This window comes from Cebus imitator, unplaced genomic scaffold (genome assembly GCF_001604975.1).
Source record: "Cebus imitator isolate Cc_AM_T3 unplaced genomic scaffold, Cebus_imitator-1.0 Scaffold117, whole genome shotgun sequence".
NCBI classification, from domain to species: domain Eukaryota; kingdom Metazoa; phylum Chordata; class Mammalia; order Primates; family Cebidae; genus Cebus; species Cebus imitator.
This window is the reverse complement of record NW_016107432.1, coordinates 8054750-8076452: the sequence shown is the minus strand read 5'-3', so window position 1 is coordinate 8076452 and position 21703 is coordinate 8054750. Positions and strand designations below refer to the sequence as shown.

The 21703-nt window shown below is 41.1% G+C and overlaps 1 protein-coding gene across 2 annotated transcripts in view; it reads left to right on the top strand.

Moving 5' to 3' along the window:
* Positions 1-21703, top strand: part of STK32B (serine/threonine kinase 32B) — a 440962-nt gene that overhangs the window by 274109 nt on the left and 145150 nt on the right. For both annotated transcript variants that reach the window (XM_017539152.2, XM_037742226.1), the window contains one exon: positions 6765-6938. In XM_017539152.2, coding sequence (XP_017394641.1) covers positions 6765-6938 — 174 coding nt within the window. The remainder of the gene's footprint in view (positions 1-6764; positions 6939-21703) is intronic.

Here is a 21703-nt window from a genome sequence, read left to right as displayed (position 1 = left end):
GAGGCAACACAACATATCTACAACCATCTGATCTTTGACAAACCAGACAAAAACAAGCAATGGGGAAAGGATTCCCTGTTCAATAAATGGTGTTGGGAAAGCTGGCTAGCGATGTGCAGAAAGCAGAAACTGGACCCCTTCCTGACACCTTACACTAAAATTAACTCCAAATGGATTAAAGACTTAAACGTAAGAACTAACACCATAAAAACCCTAGAAGAAAATCTAGGAAATTTCCTTTTTTAGTTATGTCTTTGCCAGGTTTTGGTATCAGGATGATGTTGGTCTCATAAAATGAGTTAGGGAGGATTCTCTCTTTTTGTATTGTTTGGAATAGTTTCAGAAGGAGTGGTACCAGCTTCTCTTTGTATGTCTGGTAGAATTCAGCTGTGAACCTGTCTGGACCTGGACTTTCTTTCATTTGTAGGCTATTAATTGCTGCCTCAACTTCAGACCTTGTTATTGATCTATTCAGGGATTCAACTTCTTCCTGGTTTAATATTGGGAGGGTGTAAGTGTTCAGGAATTTATTCATTTCTTCTAGATTTACTGGTTTATGTGCATAGAGTTGTTTGTAATATTCTCTGATGGTAGTTTTTATTTCTGTGGAATCAAGGGTGTTACCCCTTTATTATTTTTTTGGCATCTATTCAATTCTTCTCTATTTTATTTTTTATTAGTCTGTCTAGCAGTCTATCTTTTTGTTGATCTTTTCAAAAAACCAGTTCCTGGCTGTATTGATATTTGAAGTTTTTTGTGTTTCTATCTCCTTCAGTTCTGCTCTGATCTTAGTTATTTCTTGTCTTCTGCTAGCTTTTGAATTTGTTTGATCTTGCTCCTCTAGTTCTTTTCATTGTGATGACAGGGTGTCCATTTTAGATCTTTCCTCATTTCTCATGGGCATTTAGTGTTATAAATTTCCCTCTAGACGCTGCTTTAAATGTGTCCCAGAGATTCTGACATGTCATGTCTTCGTTCTCATTGGTTTCAAAGAACATCTTTATTTCTGCCTTCATATCATTATTTATCCAGTAGTCATCCAGGAGCAGTTTGTTCAGTTTCCATGTACCTTTGTGATTTTGAGTGAGTTTCTTAATCCTGAGTTCTAATTTGATTGCACTGTGGTCTGAGAGACTGGTTGTTATGATTTCCATTCTTTTGCATTTGCTGAGGAGTGATTTACATCCTATTATATGGTTAATATTAGAGTATGTGTGATGTGGTACTGAGAAAATGTATATTCTGTGGATTTGGCATGGAGAGTTCTGTAGATGTCTATTAGGTCTGCTTGGTTCAGATCTGACTTCAAGTCCTGGATATCCTTGTTAACTTTCTGTCTCATTCATCTTTCTAATATTGACAGCAGAGTGTTAAAGTCTCCCACTATTATTTTGTGAAAGTCTAAGTCTCTTCGTAGGTCATGAAGAACTTGCTTTATGAATCTGGGTGCTCCTGTATTGGGTGCATATATATTTAGGATAGTTAGTTCTTCTTGCTGCCTTCATCCCTTTACCATTATGTAATGCCCTTTTTTATCTCTTTTGGTCTTTGTTGATTTAAAGTCCGTTTTATCAGGACTAGGATTGCAATCCCTGCTTTTTCTTACTCTCCATTTGCTTGGTAAATTTTCATCCATCTCTTTATTTTGAGTCCATATGTATCTTTGCATGTGAGATGGGTCTCCTGAATACAGCACACCAATGGGTTTTGACTTTTTATCCAGTGTCTTTTGACTGGGGTGTTTATACCATTTATATTTAAGGTTAATACTGCTTTGTGTGAATTTGACCCTGCTGTTTTGATACTATCTGGTTGTTTTGCCCATTAGTTGACGCAGTTTCTTCATTGTGTCAATGGTCTTTACCATTTGGTATGTTTTTGCGTGGCTGGTACTGGTTGTTCCTTTCCACGTTTAGTGCCTCCTTCAGGAGCTCTTGTAAGGCAGGCCTGGTGGTGACGAAATCTCTCAGCAATTGCTTCTCTGTAATGGATTTTATTTCTCCCTCACTTATGATGCTTAGTTTGACTGGATATGAAATTCTGGGTTGAACGTTCTTTTCTTTAAGTATGTTGAATATTGGCCCCCACTCTCTTCTGGCTTGTAGGGTTTCTGCCAAGAGATCCACTGTGAGTCTGATGGGAACCAACCTCTGATAGATTCCAGCTGTTTTTCTGCAACTCCCTCACCTCTCTCAGCCTTCATAGAATTGAAGTGAGTTAAGGCCTTGCTCTGGATTAGGTTTTGGCTTAATGGAATGTTGTGGCTGATTTGATCTTCTATCTAGACCACTAAAATTTCCTCCATATCAGCAATAAGGCTGTTTGGCTTTCATGTCATGCATGCCTACATTGGAGTAGCCATTTTTATTTCCTTCAACAACTTTTGCTTTGCATGTATAAGTTGGCTAACTTTTTGGTACAGGAGTCTAGCTTTCAGCCTATCTTGGTTTTTGACATGTCTTTCTCATTAGGCTTAACCATGTCTAGTCTTTGATGTAAAGTGAGAGATGTAAAATTCTTCCATGCACTTGAACATTCAGAGGCCTTTGTAGAGTTATTAATTGGCCTAATTTCAATATTATGATGCCTCAAGGAATAGAAAGACCCAAGGAGAAAGTTAGAAATGGGAAACTACTGGTCAGTGGAGCAAGAAAACACATCCGACATTTATCCATGAAGCTTTGGGTGCTATATAGGTGCTATTCACGGTGCTTTCAAACAATTGTAATAGTAACATCAAAGATCGTTGATCATAAATAACTGTAGCAGATATAATAATGTTTGGAAATATTGTAAGAATTGCCAAAATGTGACCCAGAGACACAAATTGAGCACATGCTATTGGAACATTGACACTGATAGACTTGCTGGAGGCAGAGTTGCAACAAACCTTCCATTTTTAAGAAAGTGAAGTTCGGTAAATCAAGGTAGTCCTGTGCTTCCCAGCGAGGCTGTGTCACTTCATGTGCGCCTCTCTTTGTTGAGGGGAGGAGCATGAATGAGGTCATACTGGCCCTGAAACAGATCTAAAGTCCAGCTGGTGGCTGGGCACGGTGGCTCACACCTATAATCCCAGGACTTTGAAAGGTGGTGATGGGTGGATCACTTGAGGTCAGGAGTTAGAGACCAGCCTGGCCAACATGGTGAGACCCTGTCTGTACTAAAAATATGGAAATTAGCCAGGTGCGGTGGTGGGTACTTGTAATCCCAGACACTCAGGAGGCTGAGACGGGAGAATCGCTTGAACACCGGGGGAGGAGGGGTGGAGGTTGCAGTGAGCCGAGACTATGCCATTGCGCTCCAGCCTGAGCAACAAAACAAGACTTCATCTCAAAAATAAAAAATATTGTTCAGCTGGTGCCCTCCAGAGGATATGGACCACCCACCAAGCCTCCTAGCCCACCCCTGTCCTGCCTAAGCAGGCAGCCACCACAGTCCTAAAGTAAGACTGAAACAGGAGGGTCCAGGTCACTACCCCTGGGAGGTCCAGGCCACTACCCCTGGTCCTGGCCCAGGTCACTAGCCCTGGAAGGGCTCTGGCTGAGACATGGAAATGAGGGGACCAGAGGGCCTATCCCCAAAAGCCTTGCAGGGTCCCAGACACACAGCACCAAGGGATGTTATGGTGCCTCCCCCACCCACATATAGGGAATCCTGCTGGCTTTGCTCCCAGTAGCCTTCTCATATCCATTCTCTCCCTTATATCCAAAGACATCTTTGTAAGAGGAAGCCGGCCAGGTCACTCCCTAGCCGAAACCCATGGATGACTTCACATTCCTCTGGAAGTTGAATCCAGGTCACTCCTTCAGCTATGAGGCACCATCTCAGCTTTGCTTGTCGCAAACTCTGCCCTGGCCATGCTGGCTCTCTCCCACCAAACCCTTCTGGCTTTTTTTCTGTCTTAGAGCCTTTGCACTTGCTGTTCTTCTGCCTAGAAGGTTCTCTCCACACTGCCTGCCCCATCCCTGTCTTCCAATGGCTGGCTCAGCTCAGGTGGCCTCTGCTCTCAGAGTCTCCCTGACCCTTCCTAAATGAGCCCCACTCTCTCCAGCCAGTCCCCTCCTCATGGCTTCACTTCATTTCTCCATAGCACTTGTCACCTCTGAACTTATCCCTCACTTGGGTGATCATCTGTTTCCTCCATGAGCATCTAAGCCCCATGAAGGAAGGGCCTGTCCTGCTGCATCCATTCCCTCCCTGGGGAACAGTGTCTGTTGAGTGAATGACAGTGTTTGTTGAGTGAATGAAGGATGTTGGCCCAGTGACAGGCAAATAGATCAATGGAACAGAACAGAAATTAGAGAAGAGTTTTCTGTTTTTAAAATCCTGACATAATAAAATAAAATAAAAATATAATTTAACATAATTTTAAAAATAAGCTGGCTGTGGTAGCTCATGCCTGTAATCCCAGCACTTTGGGAGACTAAGGCAGGAGATTGCCTGAGCCCAGGAGTTCAAGGCTGTAGTAAGCCGTGATCCTGCCACTGCACTCCAGCCTGGGAGACAGAAGGGTGAGAATGATAATTAATAATATCAACAATAATAAAAGCATTCTGATCAAACAAAAATATTCTCACTGAAACTTCTAGAAATAGTTACCTTCAAACTGTTATAGGAATATTGGGAACATCGGGGCAGCAGTGAGGCTTTGGGCTGCCCCTGAGTACTCAGGGCGCCTCTGCGTAGAAAGGCAGAAGGACCTCTCAGCACAGAACAGCCTGGGAGATAGATGGCAGCTTCAGCCCTGACCCTCCACCCTCGCAGCACTTCCTGTGAGTCTCTGATAGGAGGAGCTTCATTCCATCCCATGGGGTCTGTTCCTGTCTCTAATTCCATGACGAGCAGGGACTCTGTCTTACTCCACTCCTCCCCATCCATGTCACCACGGCGACTCCCAAACACAACTGTTTGTGTGGGTTGTGGGTACTGGGCCACGATCCAGCCCCTGCCATGGGTCATGCTGTCCCTCTGTCTGTCTGAGTCACACAGCCTGTGTGTTTCTGACCCAGTAAACCCCTCATGGGCAAAGACTTTCTCAGTTCCTCCCACCCACCTTCAACTGCTGGAGCACTGGCTTCCTCTCTTCCCACACTCCCCTGCACCCTGGAAAGACTCCCAGAATGCCAGTTCCTACACTGTCAGTGACTGTCAGCCTGGCCCTTCCCAGCTCACTGTGCACTTCTCCAGGGTGAAGACAGCTTCTTTGTCCCAGTGTCCCCAGCCCACAGCCCGATGCCTGTCACACAGTAGGTACTCTGTAAGCATCTGGTAAATTCATGATCTGGGGACACAATAAACAGCCCCCTTCCTTGCCTTAATTCTGAACAATTATAAACAATAGGTAAGATACACAAAGAAGATATGTCTTCTGTCTAGCCATCTCCTCTCACCTGCACCCCAATCTCTGTAATAGGAGCCGGAGGGGATCTGAGGTCCTTCCAACCCTGGAATTCCCCATCCTATAAGCATGTGGTTCTGTCCTGTCTTGAGACCAAATCATACATCTGGCTCCCTCCCCTGGGCTGCACACCCAGGATACTGGAACACAGTGTGCGTACATTACAGCAATGTCCCAACAGTGTATGGTCATCAGGGCACTGCAGCAAGTGAGAGTTAGGGGATTTGGGTTCTTGTCCCCGCACTTACACTGACTCACCAAATCCCTTCTTCCCTCTGGGCCTCACGGTTTCCTGTTCTGTTAAGTGAGGGGAAGGACCTGGCTGATTCCATCTAATATCTGAGGATCTAACACACAGGTCTAAGCTGCCATGATTACCTTCTGCAGTTCCCTGATTATATTACATGATTCCATTATTATACTTCATGAATCTACAAGGAACTTGATAACATTTTGTGATGTGATGCTATTCTACAATTGTTTAACAACAGTCTCAGATTCTATATGTTGGCTCTTCAGTCCTTAGAAAGCCCAAATGCATGTTTTAAATGAATTCAGTGCTGTATCAATTTTCTACTGTTTCAAAAACAAAAAAAGAATACCACCCTAAAACTTAATGGTATAAAAACACTACCATTTTATCATGTCATGTTCTGTAGGAAACTGGGCTCAGCTGGGCTGTTCTTCTGCTCTATGTGATATCTGGGGCTGCAGCGGAATATCAAAATGCTCAAGGTAGCTCATTCGCATGGCTGGCAGTGGTGCTGACTGTCGCTGGGAACTCAGCTGGGGCTTTGGTTTTCCTTCTCATGGCCTCTCCATGCGGCTTGGGACCGGCTGGTTCTATGAGGCAAGAATTAGAAACTGCCAGTTCCCTTAAGGCCTAGACTTGGATGTCCCAGAACCCCACTGCATTCAAAAGTTGCGGAAAGAAGCTCCATGTGGAGAGTAGCATGCCTGTGCAGGGAATGGAGGGAGTGTTTGGGAGGAAAGTGTATCTTTGGAGACTAACCTCTGCAAACACTGACACCATCTAATTAAAGCACCTGCTAAAAACAGATGAAGAAACATGCTGGAGTCCAGTAGCAGTTAAAGTGTCATCTGTCTGCCAGAGCCTGGGAACTAATGTTGGGTACTCCTGCTTGCCTTTGCTATGTAAGAAATGAGGACGCCCCAGCAAGTGTGGAGGCAGCCTGAGGACTGAAAGCCTTTGCGCCTGCCCCTTCACTCCCATAGCACCACGACTCAAGTGACTCTGTGCCTCTCCCTGAGCCTCAGTTTGCTCTTCTGTAAAATGGGGACATCGGTCTTGAAGATGCTGAAGGTACCTCCACCCCTAAACTTCTCTGTCCCTCTGTGCTCCTAGGTACTCCTTCCAGGACGAGGAGGACATGTTCATGGTAGTGGACCTGCTCCTTGGGGGAGACCTGCGCTACCATCTGCAGCAGAATGTGCATTTCACAGAGGGGGCTGTGAAACTCTACATCTGTGAGCTGGCGCTGGCCCTGGAGTATCTTCAGAGGTACCACATCATCCACAGGTAACGGGGCTGCTGGCAGGATGCCAGGGCATCATGGGCTAGGGTTTCCAGAGCAGTCTGCTGTAGTGGGGAGAGAATTTCGTCCCTGACGTGGTTTAGAAGAGGTAGTACATGGGGGAAAAAAGCAGAACACTTTTCTTCCTATTTCTTTTACGTTCTCTACAAGGGACACCTAGACCTCCCATCCTGTACCTGTACACTACTGCTTAGAGACATGGCTGGTGGCTGGTCTTAGCTTCTGTGCTCCTGCCTGGGGAAGCTGGAACATTCTGTCCTTCTTGTCTCAAGTCAGAAGGAATACAGTGGAATTATTTTACTAGCGAGTTGAGAGTGTGAAGGATTCTACTCTCTTTTTTTCCATACTTTGAAATCAGTGCTGTGCATTGCGGACAATCCCTTTCTCTTGGGAAGCCTCAGCACTGGCCCTGGGCTTTTGCATAAAAGCTCTGAGTTTCTGCGGCCTCCTCAGGGACCTTGCTTCTCCCTGCTGTGCACAGCGGTGCTATGTCCTACACAGGTGAGAAAAGTGACTTTGTCTGCAGAAGGTGGAACTCAATGAGAGGCTCTGGAAAGTGATGGTATCATTTATAACTCTTCTCACTGACCCCAGAGGAGGCAGCTGGTGTGAGGGGCTCCAAATTGGTTTACCCATGATCTTGCACAGTGCTTGGCTGATCTCCTTGTAATTTAACTAATTTTGGAAGATTTGGAAAAGATGAGGACTTGAACTTCTAGGTAAAGATGACAGATTAAGCACATACGCCTACATTTTTCCCTCCTTAAACTCCATTAAAATGACAGTAAGGAATATTTGAAATGTGACAAGGTTATGAAGATAGGGAAAACTGAAAGGGGACTACAGTAAAAACAGTGTGGGAAGCTGGAAAGAAAGATGTAGAGTGATCAGTGACTTAGGATACCAGAAACTGAATTTAAATTTGCTGCTGGGGAGAGTCAAGAACTAATAGATGCTAAAGAATCCCCCAAACGCTCAGGAATTGGCAGCACCTAGTATCTATGGAATGGGGGCAGTTGGTGAAAAGAGGCTATAATAAGGTTGTCGAAAACTTCTTACATGCTATTAAGAAACACAGACCTCTTTCTGAACTCTGCAGAACCAGGTGGTTGCCCCCTTCCTTACCCAAAAGGAAGAACAAAAGGTTAGTCCCCTAATGAGGGTAAAATGGAAAGTGTCTGGGCTGAAGGACATCAAACCTGCCTGGGTTGGGATACTGTACTAAAAATGGCAAGATTATATGAACATACAATTACTAGATGCCGAAATGACACCCTCCCACCCTAACTGGGGTCAGAGAATGGTGTCTTTATGCCTTCATCCTCTACACAGAGAACTTGAGTGATCTCAATGGGAATGTGACTGAGCCAGGAGGAAAGAGATTGTCCCATCAGAGGTTTTCCAGGCACCTTAGAGTGTAGGTCACAGTAAACAAGCCCCAATCATTCATTATCAGCTCCCAATTAAGTTAATGACAACATAGGATTATCAGACATCCAGGGAAATTTTCTAACTTGAATATCAAGATCTAAACAATAAAATGAAAATAAAAATAAAGCTTAGACTAAACAGTGACTCTGGAAACATCAAAATAAATATGATCAGTGTTTTCAGAGGATAAAAGCAGAATTCTGCATGAAAAAAGAAATAACACTTTTTAAAATTCAGGGAACAAACATCAGAGCTCTTAGAAATCAAAGTGTGAAAGCAGAAATTTAAAGAACTCAAAAGATGTGTTGGAAGATAAAGCCGTTATACTTTTCTATAAAGTAGAGTAAAAAGACAAAAAGAAAATATGAGAGAAAACATAAGAAAGTTAAAGAATCCATCTTCAGATTTCAACACTAGGAAGAATAAAGAGAAAACATAAGGGAGAAATCATCAATGAAATAATTAAACAACAATCTCCCGGACCTGAAATACATGAGTTTCCATATTGTGGTAGCCCACCAGGGGCACAGAGTAATGGCTAGAAACAGACACACACCAAAACAAATGTCAGATTTGATAAGCTTCCAGAGAAGAGCCACAGGTCATAGAGACTGAAGAATCAGAATAGTTTTGAATTTCTTTTTTTGTTTTTGTTTTCTGTTTCTTGAGACAGGGTTTTGCTGTGACTCAGTCTGGAGTGCACTGGTACAATCATGGCTCACTGCAGCCTCAATTTCCTGGGCTCAAGTGATCTTCCCATCTCAGCCTCCTAAGTAGCTGGGGCCACAAGCACACACCACCATCCTTGGCCATTTTTTTTTGGTATTTTTTGTAAAAACGGGTTTCAACACGTTGTCCAAGGTGGTCTCAAACTCCTGAACTCAAGCCACTCACCCACCTTGGCCTCCCAACGTGCTAGGATTAGAGGTGTGAGCCACAGCGCTCAGCCAGTTTTGCATTTCTTAAATGCTACAAGGCAGTGTAGATATGCTGCTCAACCACGTGTGAGGGTGGTTGGAACATTTTCCCCAGTTCCAGGCCTCAAAAAGTGTCACTCCCATATACTTTTTCTTAGGTACTAGGAAAATGAGACGGACTCCAAAATGAAGGAATGAATCAGAGGATAAAGAAATGGAATACAGAAAGCTGGAGCTCCAGCAAAGCAGATAGGCATAGGAAATCTCCAGGATGCTGCTGAGGGGATGTCAGTTGTGCCTCACATGTGTACCATGACCAGTTCTTGATTAGCGTGGATCAGAGGCTCTGGAAGAGAGTTATTCGGAAAAGTGAAATTCCTGATGCATCTGGCCTTGAGTGGAGATTCATTTAGTTGGTAAACAGTTAGAACCCGTGAACACAGGGAGGGGAGCATCACACACTGCGGTCAGTGGGGGGCGCTGGGGGAGGGACAGCGGGGGTGGGGAGGGTGGGGAGGGATAATGAGGGGAGAAATACCATATATAGGTGATGGGGGATGAAGGCAGCAAACTACCTTGCCATGTATGTACCTATGCAACAATCCTTCATGATCCGCACATGCATCTCAGAACCTAAATTACAATTTAAAAAAAAAAGAATCTGAAATTGACTTATGAGAGGTTTGGAAAAAAAAAACTCAGTGAAATAACATTATTAATTTTAGGGAAGAAAAATGTTCACAGGACAACATCCGTGTAGAGTACAGCTCACTAAGTGGGTCGGCTCTGTATATAATACCTAATCGTAATCGTACCACCTAAACCCTGAAAATCTAACCAAAAACTCAGTGATAGTCCATCAAGAAACTGGGGAAATGGGAAGGATGACTGGGTCTCTTGGTATTGGAGAAATACTGCTAAATCTTTATCTTCTCTAGTAGGAAGTCCAGTCTCCAGGGAGAACTTGGAGTTAAGTGAAGGAGTCACTAGAAGTCTATCGTTTAGAGATAAGGAGTTGGATACCAAAATTGTAATCTGGAACAGATGAGTGGATAGAGAAGGATAAATGGGGGAGAAAGTGATAGGATTAATGCTATTAACAAAATGTGTTTGTAACAGAAAGTGACAGGGATTGTTGTATTGAAACAAAACTTGCCAAATTATCTGGCTCTTTGAACTATTTGCATATAACTTTGATACAAATAACAATAACAAGCACAACAAAATGAAGAAGGGGGAGAAGGAGAATAGTAGTAGTAACGTTATTGTTCAAATACACAATCGTTTATTCACTCAGGCATTCACCAGCTTTGAAGGAATGCAGGCATTCTGGTTCTGGAATCTGTTTGTAAGTGTGGTGCTGTACTTCCTAAAGAAGGTCACGCCGTGGCAGAGCATGCATTGTTCCCTGATGGGGTTTCTTTGAAGGTGCTGAAAGAGTTCTTTACAGATCAGTTATGTATCTGTCATTCATCAACTACTGTAGCCATTCATGAACTAGAGTGCAACAGGTAGATGATCCATGTGTCCAAATTCCCTGAGACACTAGGTCATGTGGACATTGGTGAGCTAAATTCCAGTGTTCCAGAGCTGAGCCTGGGATGAACAAAGAAGGAAATGGGAACTGTTGCATGACAGCATGGCGGGCTGGGGCCATTTCGTTAAGATTCACTAGATTTCAGAAAAAGTTTAAAGTCATTCTCAAATATGCCTCTGGTGGAGGTCATCTGCTCTTAGATTCCAGGTCTACCCTGGGGAAAAGGAGCTATCCAGTAATTTATGGGAATGTTTTAACGTCTACTAAGCGAATGTGTAAAGGTTAATTTTCTGTGTCGATTTGACTGGGCTAAAGGATGCTGAGAGAGCTGGTAAAACATTACTTCTGAGTGTGTCTGTGAGGATGCTTCCAAAGGAGCTCAGCATTTGAATAAGTGAGCTGCATGAAGCCAATGGCCCTTCCCAGTGTGGCGGGCATCAGCGATTCCACTGAAAGCCTGAATAGAATGAAAAATTGGAGCCATTCATTCCACTTGAGCTGAATCATCCGTCTTCTCCTGTCCTCAGTCATTGCTGCTCCAGGTTTTTGGGCTTTCAGGTTTAGACCAGGACTTATGCTAGCAGCCTCCCAATTCTTAGGCCTTCATACTTGAACTGAATTACACCACCAGCTATCCTGGGTCCCCAGCTTGCACACGGCAGATCACAGGACTTCTCAGCCTCCAAAACCCCGTGAGCCGACTCCCATAATAAATCTCTGTTATATATGTATATCTGTCTTCTATTTCTTTTGTTTTTCTGGAGAAACCTACTACAGTTGAATTACCTTACCAAGTCTAAAATTATAAACTTGGCAGAGATTTGAATCAGTCTTTTTTACCCCCTTCCATATGGCTCATAAATCCCCCTTTCAGTGTGTGTATGTGTAGATTTGAAACTATGTGTCTGAACACAACCATGTGTAAGGATGTATGGAAATGCTGTGCAACGTTTTGCATTAATTCAACAGCTGAATTCATGAATCCTCCGCTGCCTATGTACCAGACACTTTCAATGCCATATTTATATGTTGCTTCTTTCAAAGTAGCCACACGTGGAAGTAGAGGAATTATCCCACAAATGCAAGCCTGGGTTAGATTGCCAAGGATAGTGCCTGTAATCCCAGCTACTCAGGAGGCTGAGGCAGGAGAATTGCCTGAACCCAGGAGGAGGAGGTTGCGGTGAGCCGAGATTGCGCCATTGCACTCCAGCCTGGGTAACATGAGTGAAACTCCGTCTCAAAAAAAAAAAAAAAAAGATTGCCAAGGATATTTATCTTCCATCTCGTTGGGCTTAGGGGAGCTACTGAACTCTGCTCAACTTTTTGGACCTTGATTTTCTAATCTGAAAAATGCTCCTGATTAAACCTATTTCTTGGGCTATTATGCAAATTTTATGAGAAAATGTTCATAAAGAATTTATCTGTGCCTGGCTTCTTTTAGATGCCTCATTCTTATTTCCTCTGTCTGGGGGAACTGGCTTTGAAATCTGATGTTCAGTCTTTCCTATACACTCTGAGTGACAAAACTCCATTCTTTGAGGATGATGTTACAGATTTTTAGGAAATGAAAGGTATTTTAGGTCATAGCCCAGTGGATTTGATAGTGCCCAAGCAGAGAAATACCACTGTCAGTCCAAAACGAGTTGTTTTAAAGCAATTAGAAGACTTACTTTCCATAGCATTTGAATTGGCCCTTCATTCTTTAAACGTCAATCTGGGCCAGGCTGTGTACCAGCTCCTGGGAAGAAAATGATGAATGAGACTCAACTTTCTGGGTGGAACAGGCACCCCCGCAAATGATTACAGCCCAGGTTGATGACCATGACAGAGCAACACACAGCACTAGTGGGAGATTCAAGGAGGGACACCCAGCCAGCCTGCGTGGGGAGTGAGGCAGGGCCTGAGTTGGCAGAGAAGGCTTCCTCTGCCATACTTGGTCTGTGATTTGTAGGATAATTAGGAAATAGCACTGAGAAAAGGAATGCAGAAGGCACTGGGCAGAAGGTCCAAAACTTGAGAGGCCCCAGGTGGGTGGACCCTGTGTTGCAAGGGTCAAGGGTAGTAGGGAGCACACCCTAACGGGCTCTGCTTTGCTCATTTATTGATGGGATGACACTTGGAAGTGACATGGTCCAACTTGTCTCTGAAAATGATCTTTCTGAAGGCCCCGGAAGTGCATCCCAAGATGGATCTTCATCCAAGGCAGGATTCCTGGACTAGACATCCAGGATACACAAAACTAAATGAATAACAACAGTGACAATGAATCAGGTTTATTAAACAATGAATGAATCAAGTTTATTAAAATGTTTTGACACTACTTTATATACATATAAACGTGTGTTTGCATATGTGTATATATGCACATGGGGTATATAAATGTGCATATACATATGTAGTATATATAAAATTTGTAGACACCTACCACATATATAATAAACACACTCACATACATGCACATACACAAATATCTCATTTAATCCTCATAGCAATAAAATGAGCTAGTTAATATAATGACTCCTATTTTGCAGAGAGATTGGGTGATTTGCCCCAGAACACACAGCTGGCAGGTCATGGAACCCTGGCTTTGAAACAAGGCATTCAAACCCCAGATCCCAGGCTGATGACCACTGAGCGTACAGCTCCCTTATTGTTGAAATTGCATGGAACTGTTTACAAAATGCTCACAGGAGTGAGTGCCTGCATATATTAACATACAAATGAGCACATATGGATCTCATCGACTCCTCACATCCACCCAAGAGGAAGGCACTGTTCCAATGGTGTGGATGAGGCAGCAGGCATTTCTGGGAGCTAAGCCTCTAACCCAAGGTCACACAGCTAGTTAGCAGTGGAATTAGAGCTTTTAACTGGAACGTGACTTGTAGTCAAAGGCTCTCTCCATGACACCTTGTTGCCTCCCCTGATGCAAAAGTAAAATTAAGGTTATGTCCTATTCACAGTCACATCAGCTAATTCATAGATACCCAACACAGGGACCAGATAGTCACTTCTTCATGGAGTGTCCCTGACCACATTTTATCTAGATAGCTTCTCACTTTATTCCCCACCACATACTTTCCCAAACAACTTTGTCTGCTTTCTTTCTGGCATGTAATCTTAATTGATAATGCTTTAGTCAGTAACTTACTTCCAGGCAGCCAAGGAATAAACTTGCTATATTAGGCTGTTCTTGCATTGCTATAAAGAAATACGTGAGACTGAGTAATGTATAAAGAAAAGATGCTTAATCAGCTCATGGTTCTGCGGGCTGCACAGGAAGCATGGTGCTCGCATCTGCATGGCTTCTGGGGAGGCCTCAGGAAACTTGCAATCATGGTGGAAGGCAAAGGCAGAGCAGACACATCACATTCCAGAACAGGAGCAAGGGAGAGAGGGGAGGTGCCATACACTTTTAAACGACCAGGTCTCGTGAGAATTTACTCACTGTCAAAAGGACATCACCATGGAGATGGTGCTAGAGCATTCATAAGAAATCTGTCCCATGATCCAGTCACCTCCCAGCAGGCCCTGTCTCCAACATTGGGGATTACATTTCAACATGGGATTTGGGCAGGAACACACATCCAAGCTATATCACCTGCTGCCTAGCCTGTAAATTCTCTATGGGTTGGCACTTTTTCTACCTTGTTCATCTTCATATCTTCAACACCTGGTATAGTGCCTGGCACATAGTAAATGCTTCAGAACTATTTGTTAAATCAGCGAAGATATGATAGAGAAAGTAAGGGCCTACCTTACTTGAAATTACTTGAAATATAAGTTCACATTTAATAAGTCACTATCCATATCCTGAACTGCTTCCTGTAAGTTTTCTAACCAAATATTCTTTGATTTATGAGAAGCTACCTCCTCAAAACTTTGTGGAGGAGGGGTGCAAAGTAGGCTATCACAAGCATGACATTCCTTTGAAGTCTCACACGTTATGCTAAAAATTTCTGGCTGGACGTAGTGAATCACGCCTGTAATCCCAGAACTTTGGGAGGCCAAAGCGGGTGAATCACCTGAGGTCGGGAGGGAGTTTGAGACCAGTCTGATCAACATGGAGAAACCCCATCTCTACTAAAAATTCAAAAAATTAGCCAGGCTTGGTGGCGTATGTCTGTAATCCCAGCTACTCGGGAGGCTGAGGTAGGAGAATTGCTTGAACCCAGGAGGCAGAGGTTGTGGTGAGCTGAGATGGCACCACTACACTCCAACCTGGGCAACAAGTGTGAAACTCTGTCTCAAAAAAAAAAAAATTCTCCAAGTTTTGCATTCTACTTCATTATGTAGTCATGATTCTTCTAATACATAAAGTAATATTTTAAACCATGATTCATCCGAAAATAGAGAACATGAGCAATGAAGGCTGTGGAGAGTCTCCATGGTCCATAGGCAGGTGCTGTGGCATTGCATCCATCAATTTGGGGAAGATAAGCTGATTTGAAGATAACTCATGCCTCATGTGAAGCGCAGGACCCTGATAATTCTCTCCTTTCTCTGGCCTTTTAAAATCCAATTCAGAGCCACATAAATATGAAGCTATAAACAGCAACCATTTGTTCACTGTTTTTAACAGAGCACTGATCTAAATACTAATCAAAGTTGGTTTGGTACATTTTCAGGCTTTTTGTTTAAATTTTTGCCGGTAGGATTATCTACATCAAATCTTGTCTGAAATGCCTGAAACCTGTTGCATAGCGCCTCTTCCTCTCTTGGGAAACATCTTCCAGTGAAATCCGATGATCTGTGACGCACTGTATTTTCTCCTGACCCTGAATTGGCATCACATGTAAATTAACTAACAATCTCAGTACAGATGACCCACTCACTTCATCAGGCTCACAGTCTTTTTTTCCAGTTCAGGAACCTTGACATGTACAAGAAAACCTTTGCCTTGCAGTCGTTGATTCCAGTCTTGGGAAACTATCTGCTTATTAAGTCAAATATTTATGAAAGCTTCTTTATTATTGAAGTGAATCATAAACCTTATCTGAGTTTTTTCCTTTTTCCATTTTTTCTTTTTGTCAGAAATCTTTTGTTTGTTTGTTTGTCTTTTTATCATTAGGAGCAGTAATAGATTAATTCTGAAACAGTAGCCGGCACCTTTCTTTAGTTAAACCAGTATTATCTATGCAGGCATTCCAAGACACTTCACATTTCTCAACAACAGGTGCAGTGGCTTACTCTTGTAGTCCTAGCACTTTGGGAGGCCAAGGCAGGAGGATCACTCAAGCCCAGAAGTCTGAGACCAGCCCGGGTAACAGCAAAAACCTGTCTCTACAAGACTACTTGGGAAGCTGAGATAGGAGGATCAGCTGAGCCTGGAAGGTCAAGGCTGCAGTGAGCTGTGATTGTGCTGCTGCAGTCCAGTCTGAGTGACAGTTGAAAAGGATTAAATAATTTAAAATAATTTTTTAAAAAAGGAAACCAAGACGCTGCCCATTTCTCTACAAAATTGTCTAAAAGTATAGAAATGCTAATTTTTATATAATTTATCATTTTTTAATCATCCTATTGAATTCAATAAGAAAATTTTAAAGTAAATTATTTTCTTTTTTTGCTCTGACAGTGTAACTGGGTTTAAGCCTAGATCTTATTTTAAATAGATAATATGTGTACATGTTATAAAATTTATGATTCAAATGGTATGAATGAAAAATAAGTTATAGTTCCCCTCCTTTTTTTTTTTTAGCATTTTCATGAATTTAAAGCAGATGCTTCAAAGTCTCTAAGTTTCTCATTCCTGTTCCCATAGACAATTTAATTTTAAAGTGTTAACACATTAAAAGGAAAATAAAAGATACACTAGAAGCACATGCATGTGTGAAATATGTTATTGGAAATTAGAAAACAAAACTGTTTGTGAGATATTAGACCATAATGACAACGAACATTTGCTGAGCATTTTGCATGTGCCTGGTTCTGGGTTAAATGTTTTGCAGGTGTGAGTTCACCTAGTCCTATTAGTAGGTCCATTTTACAGGTGAGACCGCTATGTCTCAAGGAGGGTGAATAACTTGCCCAAGGGCAAACGGGAAGTGTCCACCCCAAGTCACCAAGCTTGAGGGACTAAGCTCTTACTGTCTCTGTTCTGATAACCTATGGCAATCAACTTCTCCAACAACATTTATCCATAGAATTGGTCTGCTATCCAAGCTATCTTGAAGGAAAGGTCACTTGGATGACTCTCACAGAAAAATGAAATTCTTATGCTTTTGCTTGTGCATTAAAATAAAAATATGTTTTAAGTGACACTATTCAACGTCCTCCCTCCCTGAAGTTGTTGGCATTCCCTGTCATATTGTGCGGCAGTGTCCGTTTTCCATTGAGGTTGCATGAACTGGTGGGAATATCATTTGTGCCCTTACATTGAAATGCTTGTGTGTGTATGGTTGCTATTTTCATACACAGATTTTCTTCCTTGAGCTTGTGCCTCCTGAATTCTGGAAAGCCAAACTATCTTGACTCCTGATATTTTGGAGTCATTTATGACACATAAATTTGTCATAAATGACTCCAAATTTGTGGAGACACAAATTTTTCTGTGTCTTTCTCAGAAAACTAATTGCAGAATGAGGCTGGGGTAGTGGTCAAACTGTCAGAAGTCTAAGAGGAAAATTAAAAACAGCAAGAGAAAAGCATCTAGTCACTTATGAAGGAATTCCCATCAGATTAACAGCAGATTCTTCAGGAAAAAAAAAAAAAGAAGAAAAACCCTTAAAAACTGCAAATTAAGGATGCTATACTCAATAAAGTTATGTGTCATAAATAAAGGAGAAATAAAGTCTTTCCCAGACAAGCAAAAGCTGGGAAAATTCTTCACCACTAGACCAGCCCTACAAGAAATGCTTGAGGGAGCCCTACCCCTGGGAGTGAAAGAATGATAACTCCCACCCTGAAAACACACAAAAATATAAAAAACCACTGGTAGAACAACACGCAAACAAAAAATGAGAAAAACTCGAATGTTGCCACTAGATATTACCACCAAAATGCAATGATAAACAATAAAAGAGAAAGATAGGAACAAAGGATATACAAAACAACTAGAAATCAATTAATTAAATGACAGGAATAAACGCTGACAAATCAATAACCTTGAATGTAAATGATTGAACTTTCTACTTAAAATATATATACTGGCAGAGTGGATTTTAAAAAGCATGACCCAACTATATCTTGCCTACCAGAAACTTGTCTCATCTGGGAAGTCACACATAGACTGAAAGTAAAAGGATGGAAAAAATATTCCATGAAAATAAAAAACAAAAATAAGTAAGAGTAGCTATACTTATATCAAATAAAACAAACTTTAAGTCAAAAACAGTAAAGAGACAAAGAAGATCATTATATAATGCTGAAGGGCTTAATATAAAAATACATGCACCCAATAGTGGAGCACCCAGATATACAAAGCAAACTTTATTACATAAAAGAGAGACTCCAGTACAATAATAGCTGGGGACCTCAACATCCCACTCTCAACATTAGACATATCACTTAGACTGAAAATTGTCAACAACAACAAACATACTGGATTTATACTGCACGTAAGACCGAAAGGACCTAACAGACATTTACAGATCATTTCATCCAACAGCTACAGAATACATCAGCACATGGAACATTCTCCTGACTAGACCATATGTTAGGACATAAAACAAGTCTCAACAAATTTTTAAAAATTGAAATTATTCAAATGTCTTCTCAGGCACCAATGTAATAAAACTAGAAATCAATAACAGGAGGAACTTTGGAAACTATAAAATACATGGAAATTAAACAACATGCCCCTGAATGACCACTAGTTCAAGAAAGAAATTAAGGAGAAAGTCAAAATACTTCTTAAAACAAATGAAAATCAAAATACAACAAGCCAAAAACAATGGGATACAGAAAAAGTAATGCTAAGAGGGAAATTTGTAACAATAAATTTCTGCCTACATCAAAAAAGTAAAAGATTTCAAATAAAATGATGCATCTCACGGAATTAGGAAAATCAGAACAAACCAAATTCAAAATTAGTAAAAGGGCAAAATAATAAAAGATCAGATCAGAGCTCAATAAATGAAGTAGGGACAAAATAAATACAAATGATCAACAAAAAGAAAAGTTGTTTTTTTTTAAAAGATAAAATTGATAAATCACTAGCTAGACTAAATAAGAAAAAAGAGAGAAAACCAAATAAAATCAGAAATGACAAACAAGACATTACAACTGATAACACAGAAATACAAAAGATCATCAGATACCATGATAAACAGTTATGAACTCACAAACTAGAAAACCTAAAGGGGATGGACAAACTTGTGAACACATACAACCTACCAAGATTAAATCAGGAAGAAATAGAAAACCTGAGCAGACAAGCTACAAGTAATGATACTGTGTTAGTAATGAATGTCTCTCAAAAAAGAAAAGTCCAGAACCAGAGGGCTTCACTGCCAAATTATACCCAACTTTCAAGGAACTAACACCATTTTTCTTAAACTATTCTAGAAAATTGAAGAGGAAGAAACTCTCCCTAACACATTCCATGAGGCCAGCATTACCTTGATACCAAAACCAGACAAGGTTGCAACAAAAAAGAAAATTATAGGCCAGTATTTCTGATGAACTTAGACATAACGATTCTCAATAAAATACTTGCAAACCAAATCCAACAACACATCAGAAAATTAATACACCATGATCAAGTAGAATTTATCCCAGGAACAAACATGGTTCATCATATGCAAATCAGTAAACGTAATACATCACATCAACAAAATGAAGGGAAAAAAAATGATCATCTAAATAGATGCAGTAAAAGCATTTGATAAAATTCATTATCTCTTCATGATAAAATCTCTCAATAGACTAGGCATAGAAGAAACGTCCCTCGACAAAATAAAGGCCACATATGACAAAACTCAAGCTACCAACATGCCGAATAGGAAAAAGCTGAAATCCTTTCCCCAGGGAACTGAAATGAGACAAGGATACCCACTTTTACCACTCCTGTTCAACACAGTACTGAAAATCATGGCCAAAGCAATCAGGAAAGAGAAAGATATAAAAAGGCATCCAAACTGGAAAAGAAGAAGTCATGTTGTCCCTTTTTGCTGATGATGTGATATGATATCCAGAAAAACCAAAAGACTGCACCAAAATACTCTTAGATCTGATAAGTAAATCTAGTAAAATGGTTAGATACAAAATCATCTTACAGAAATCATCAGTGCTTCTATTCACCGGTAATTAACACTAGCTGATATTGTTAAAATGACCATCCTACCCAAAGCAATCTACAGATTCATGGCAATCTCTAGCAAAATGCCAACATCATTTTTCACTGAAATAGAAAAAAACAATCCTAAAATACATAGGGAACCACAAAAGAGTCCAGATAACCAAAGCAATCCTGAGCAAAAGCGACAAAGCTGGAAGCATCACAATCACTCACTTCAAAATATCATAAGACTGTTATAACCAAAACAGCATATTATTGGCACGAAAATAGACACTTAGATCAATGGGAAAAAAAAATAGAAAATCCAGAAATAAATCCACATATTTAAGGCAACTACTTTTTGACAAAGATGCCAAGAATGTACCTAGGGAAACAACACTCTCTTCAATAAATGATGCTGGGAAAATTGGATATCATATGTAGAAGCATGAAATTGGACTCATCTCCCACCATATACAGAAAACAATTCATGACGGATTAAAGACTTAAACGTGAGATGAGAAACTATAAAACTGCTGGAAGAAAGCAAGGAAAACACTTCAGGACATTGCTCTAGGCAAAGATTTAATGGCTAAGACCTCAAAACCATAGACGATGGAAATGAAAATAGACAAATGGGACTATATTTATTAAACTAAAAACCTCCTTCACAACAAAGGAAGCAATTCATACAGTGAAGAGGCAACATTTTGAATGGGAGAAAATATTCGTAAACTATTCATCTGACAAGGGACTAACATCCAGAATATACAAGGAATGCAACATTAAAAAAAAATTAAAATGTGGGCAAATGACATAGACATTTTTCAAAAGAAGACTTAAAAACGACCAACAAGTACATGAAAAACTGATCAGCATCACTAATCATCAGGGAGATGAAAATCAAAAGGACAAGAAGATACTATCTTGCCCCAGTTAAAATGACTACTACCAAAAGGACAAAATAGTAACAGATGCTGGTGAGGATGTAAAGAAAAGAGACCTCTTATACACTGTTGCTGGGAATGTGATTAGTACAACTACTATGGAAAACAGCGTGGAGATTTCAAAAAAAACTAGAAGTAGAACCACCATGAGATCCAGGAATCCCAGTGACAACACCTTGACTTTCCACACTGGTCTTCTAACCTCCAGATAAATGTTGTTGTTTCTATCCACTAAGTTTGGAGTAATTTGTTAAAGCAGCAACAGGAAACGAATACTCTACTTCACAGGGCTGTTGAGAATACAAACTGTGTGTTGCATGTTTAAGCTTGGTACCTAGTGAGTGAGCAACAAATGTGAGCCACTGTGAAAATGCTCACTGCTATTATTGTTATATGAGGACCTTAGATATAAGCCTGACCCATGCCCATCTCTCCAGACTTGACTCTTGCAACACCCTCGTCTGCCTCCATCCACAGACCCTTTTGGTCTACATGCCCAGACTTTCTACATTTCCTCCAAGTTCACATTGTTTTCTCCCTCTGTTATTCCTTTGCTTGATTACCTCTCCTTAAGAAATGCTTTTATTTGCCCTATCCACCTGGTTATCTTTTGCTCATCTGTCAGACTCATGATGAGATTCTGAAGGCACTGGCAGAATTTCTCAATCTTGACATTATTGATATTTTGGACCAGATAATT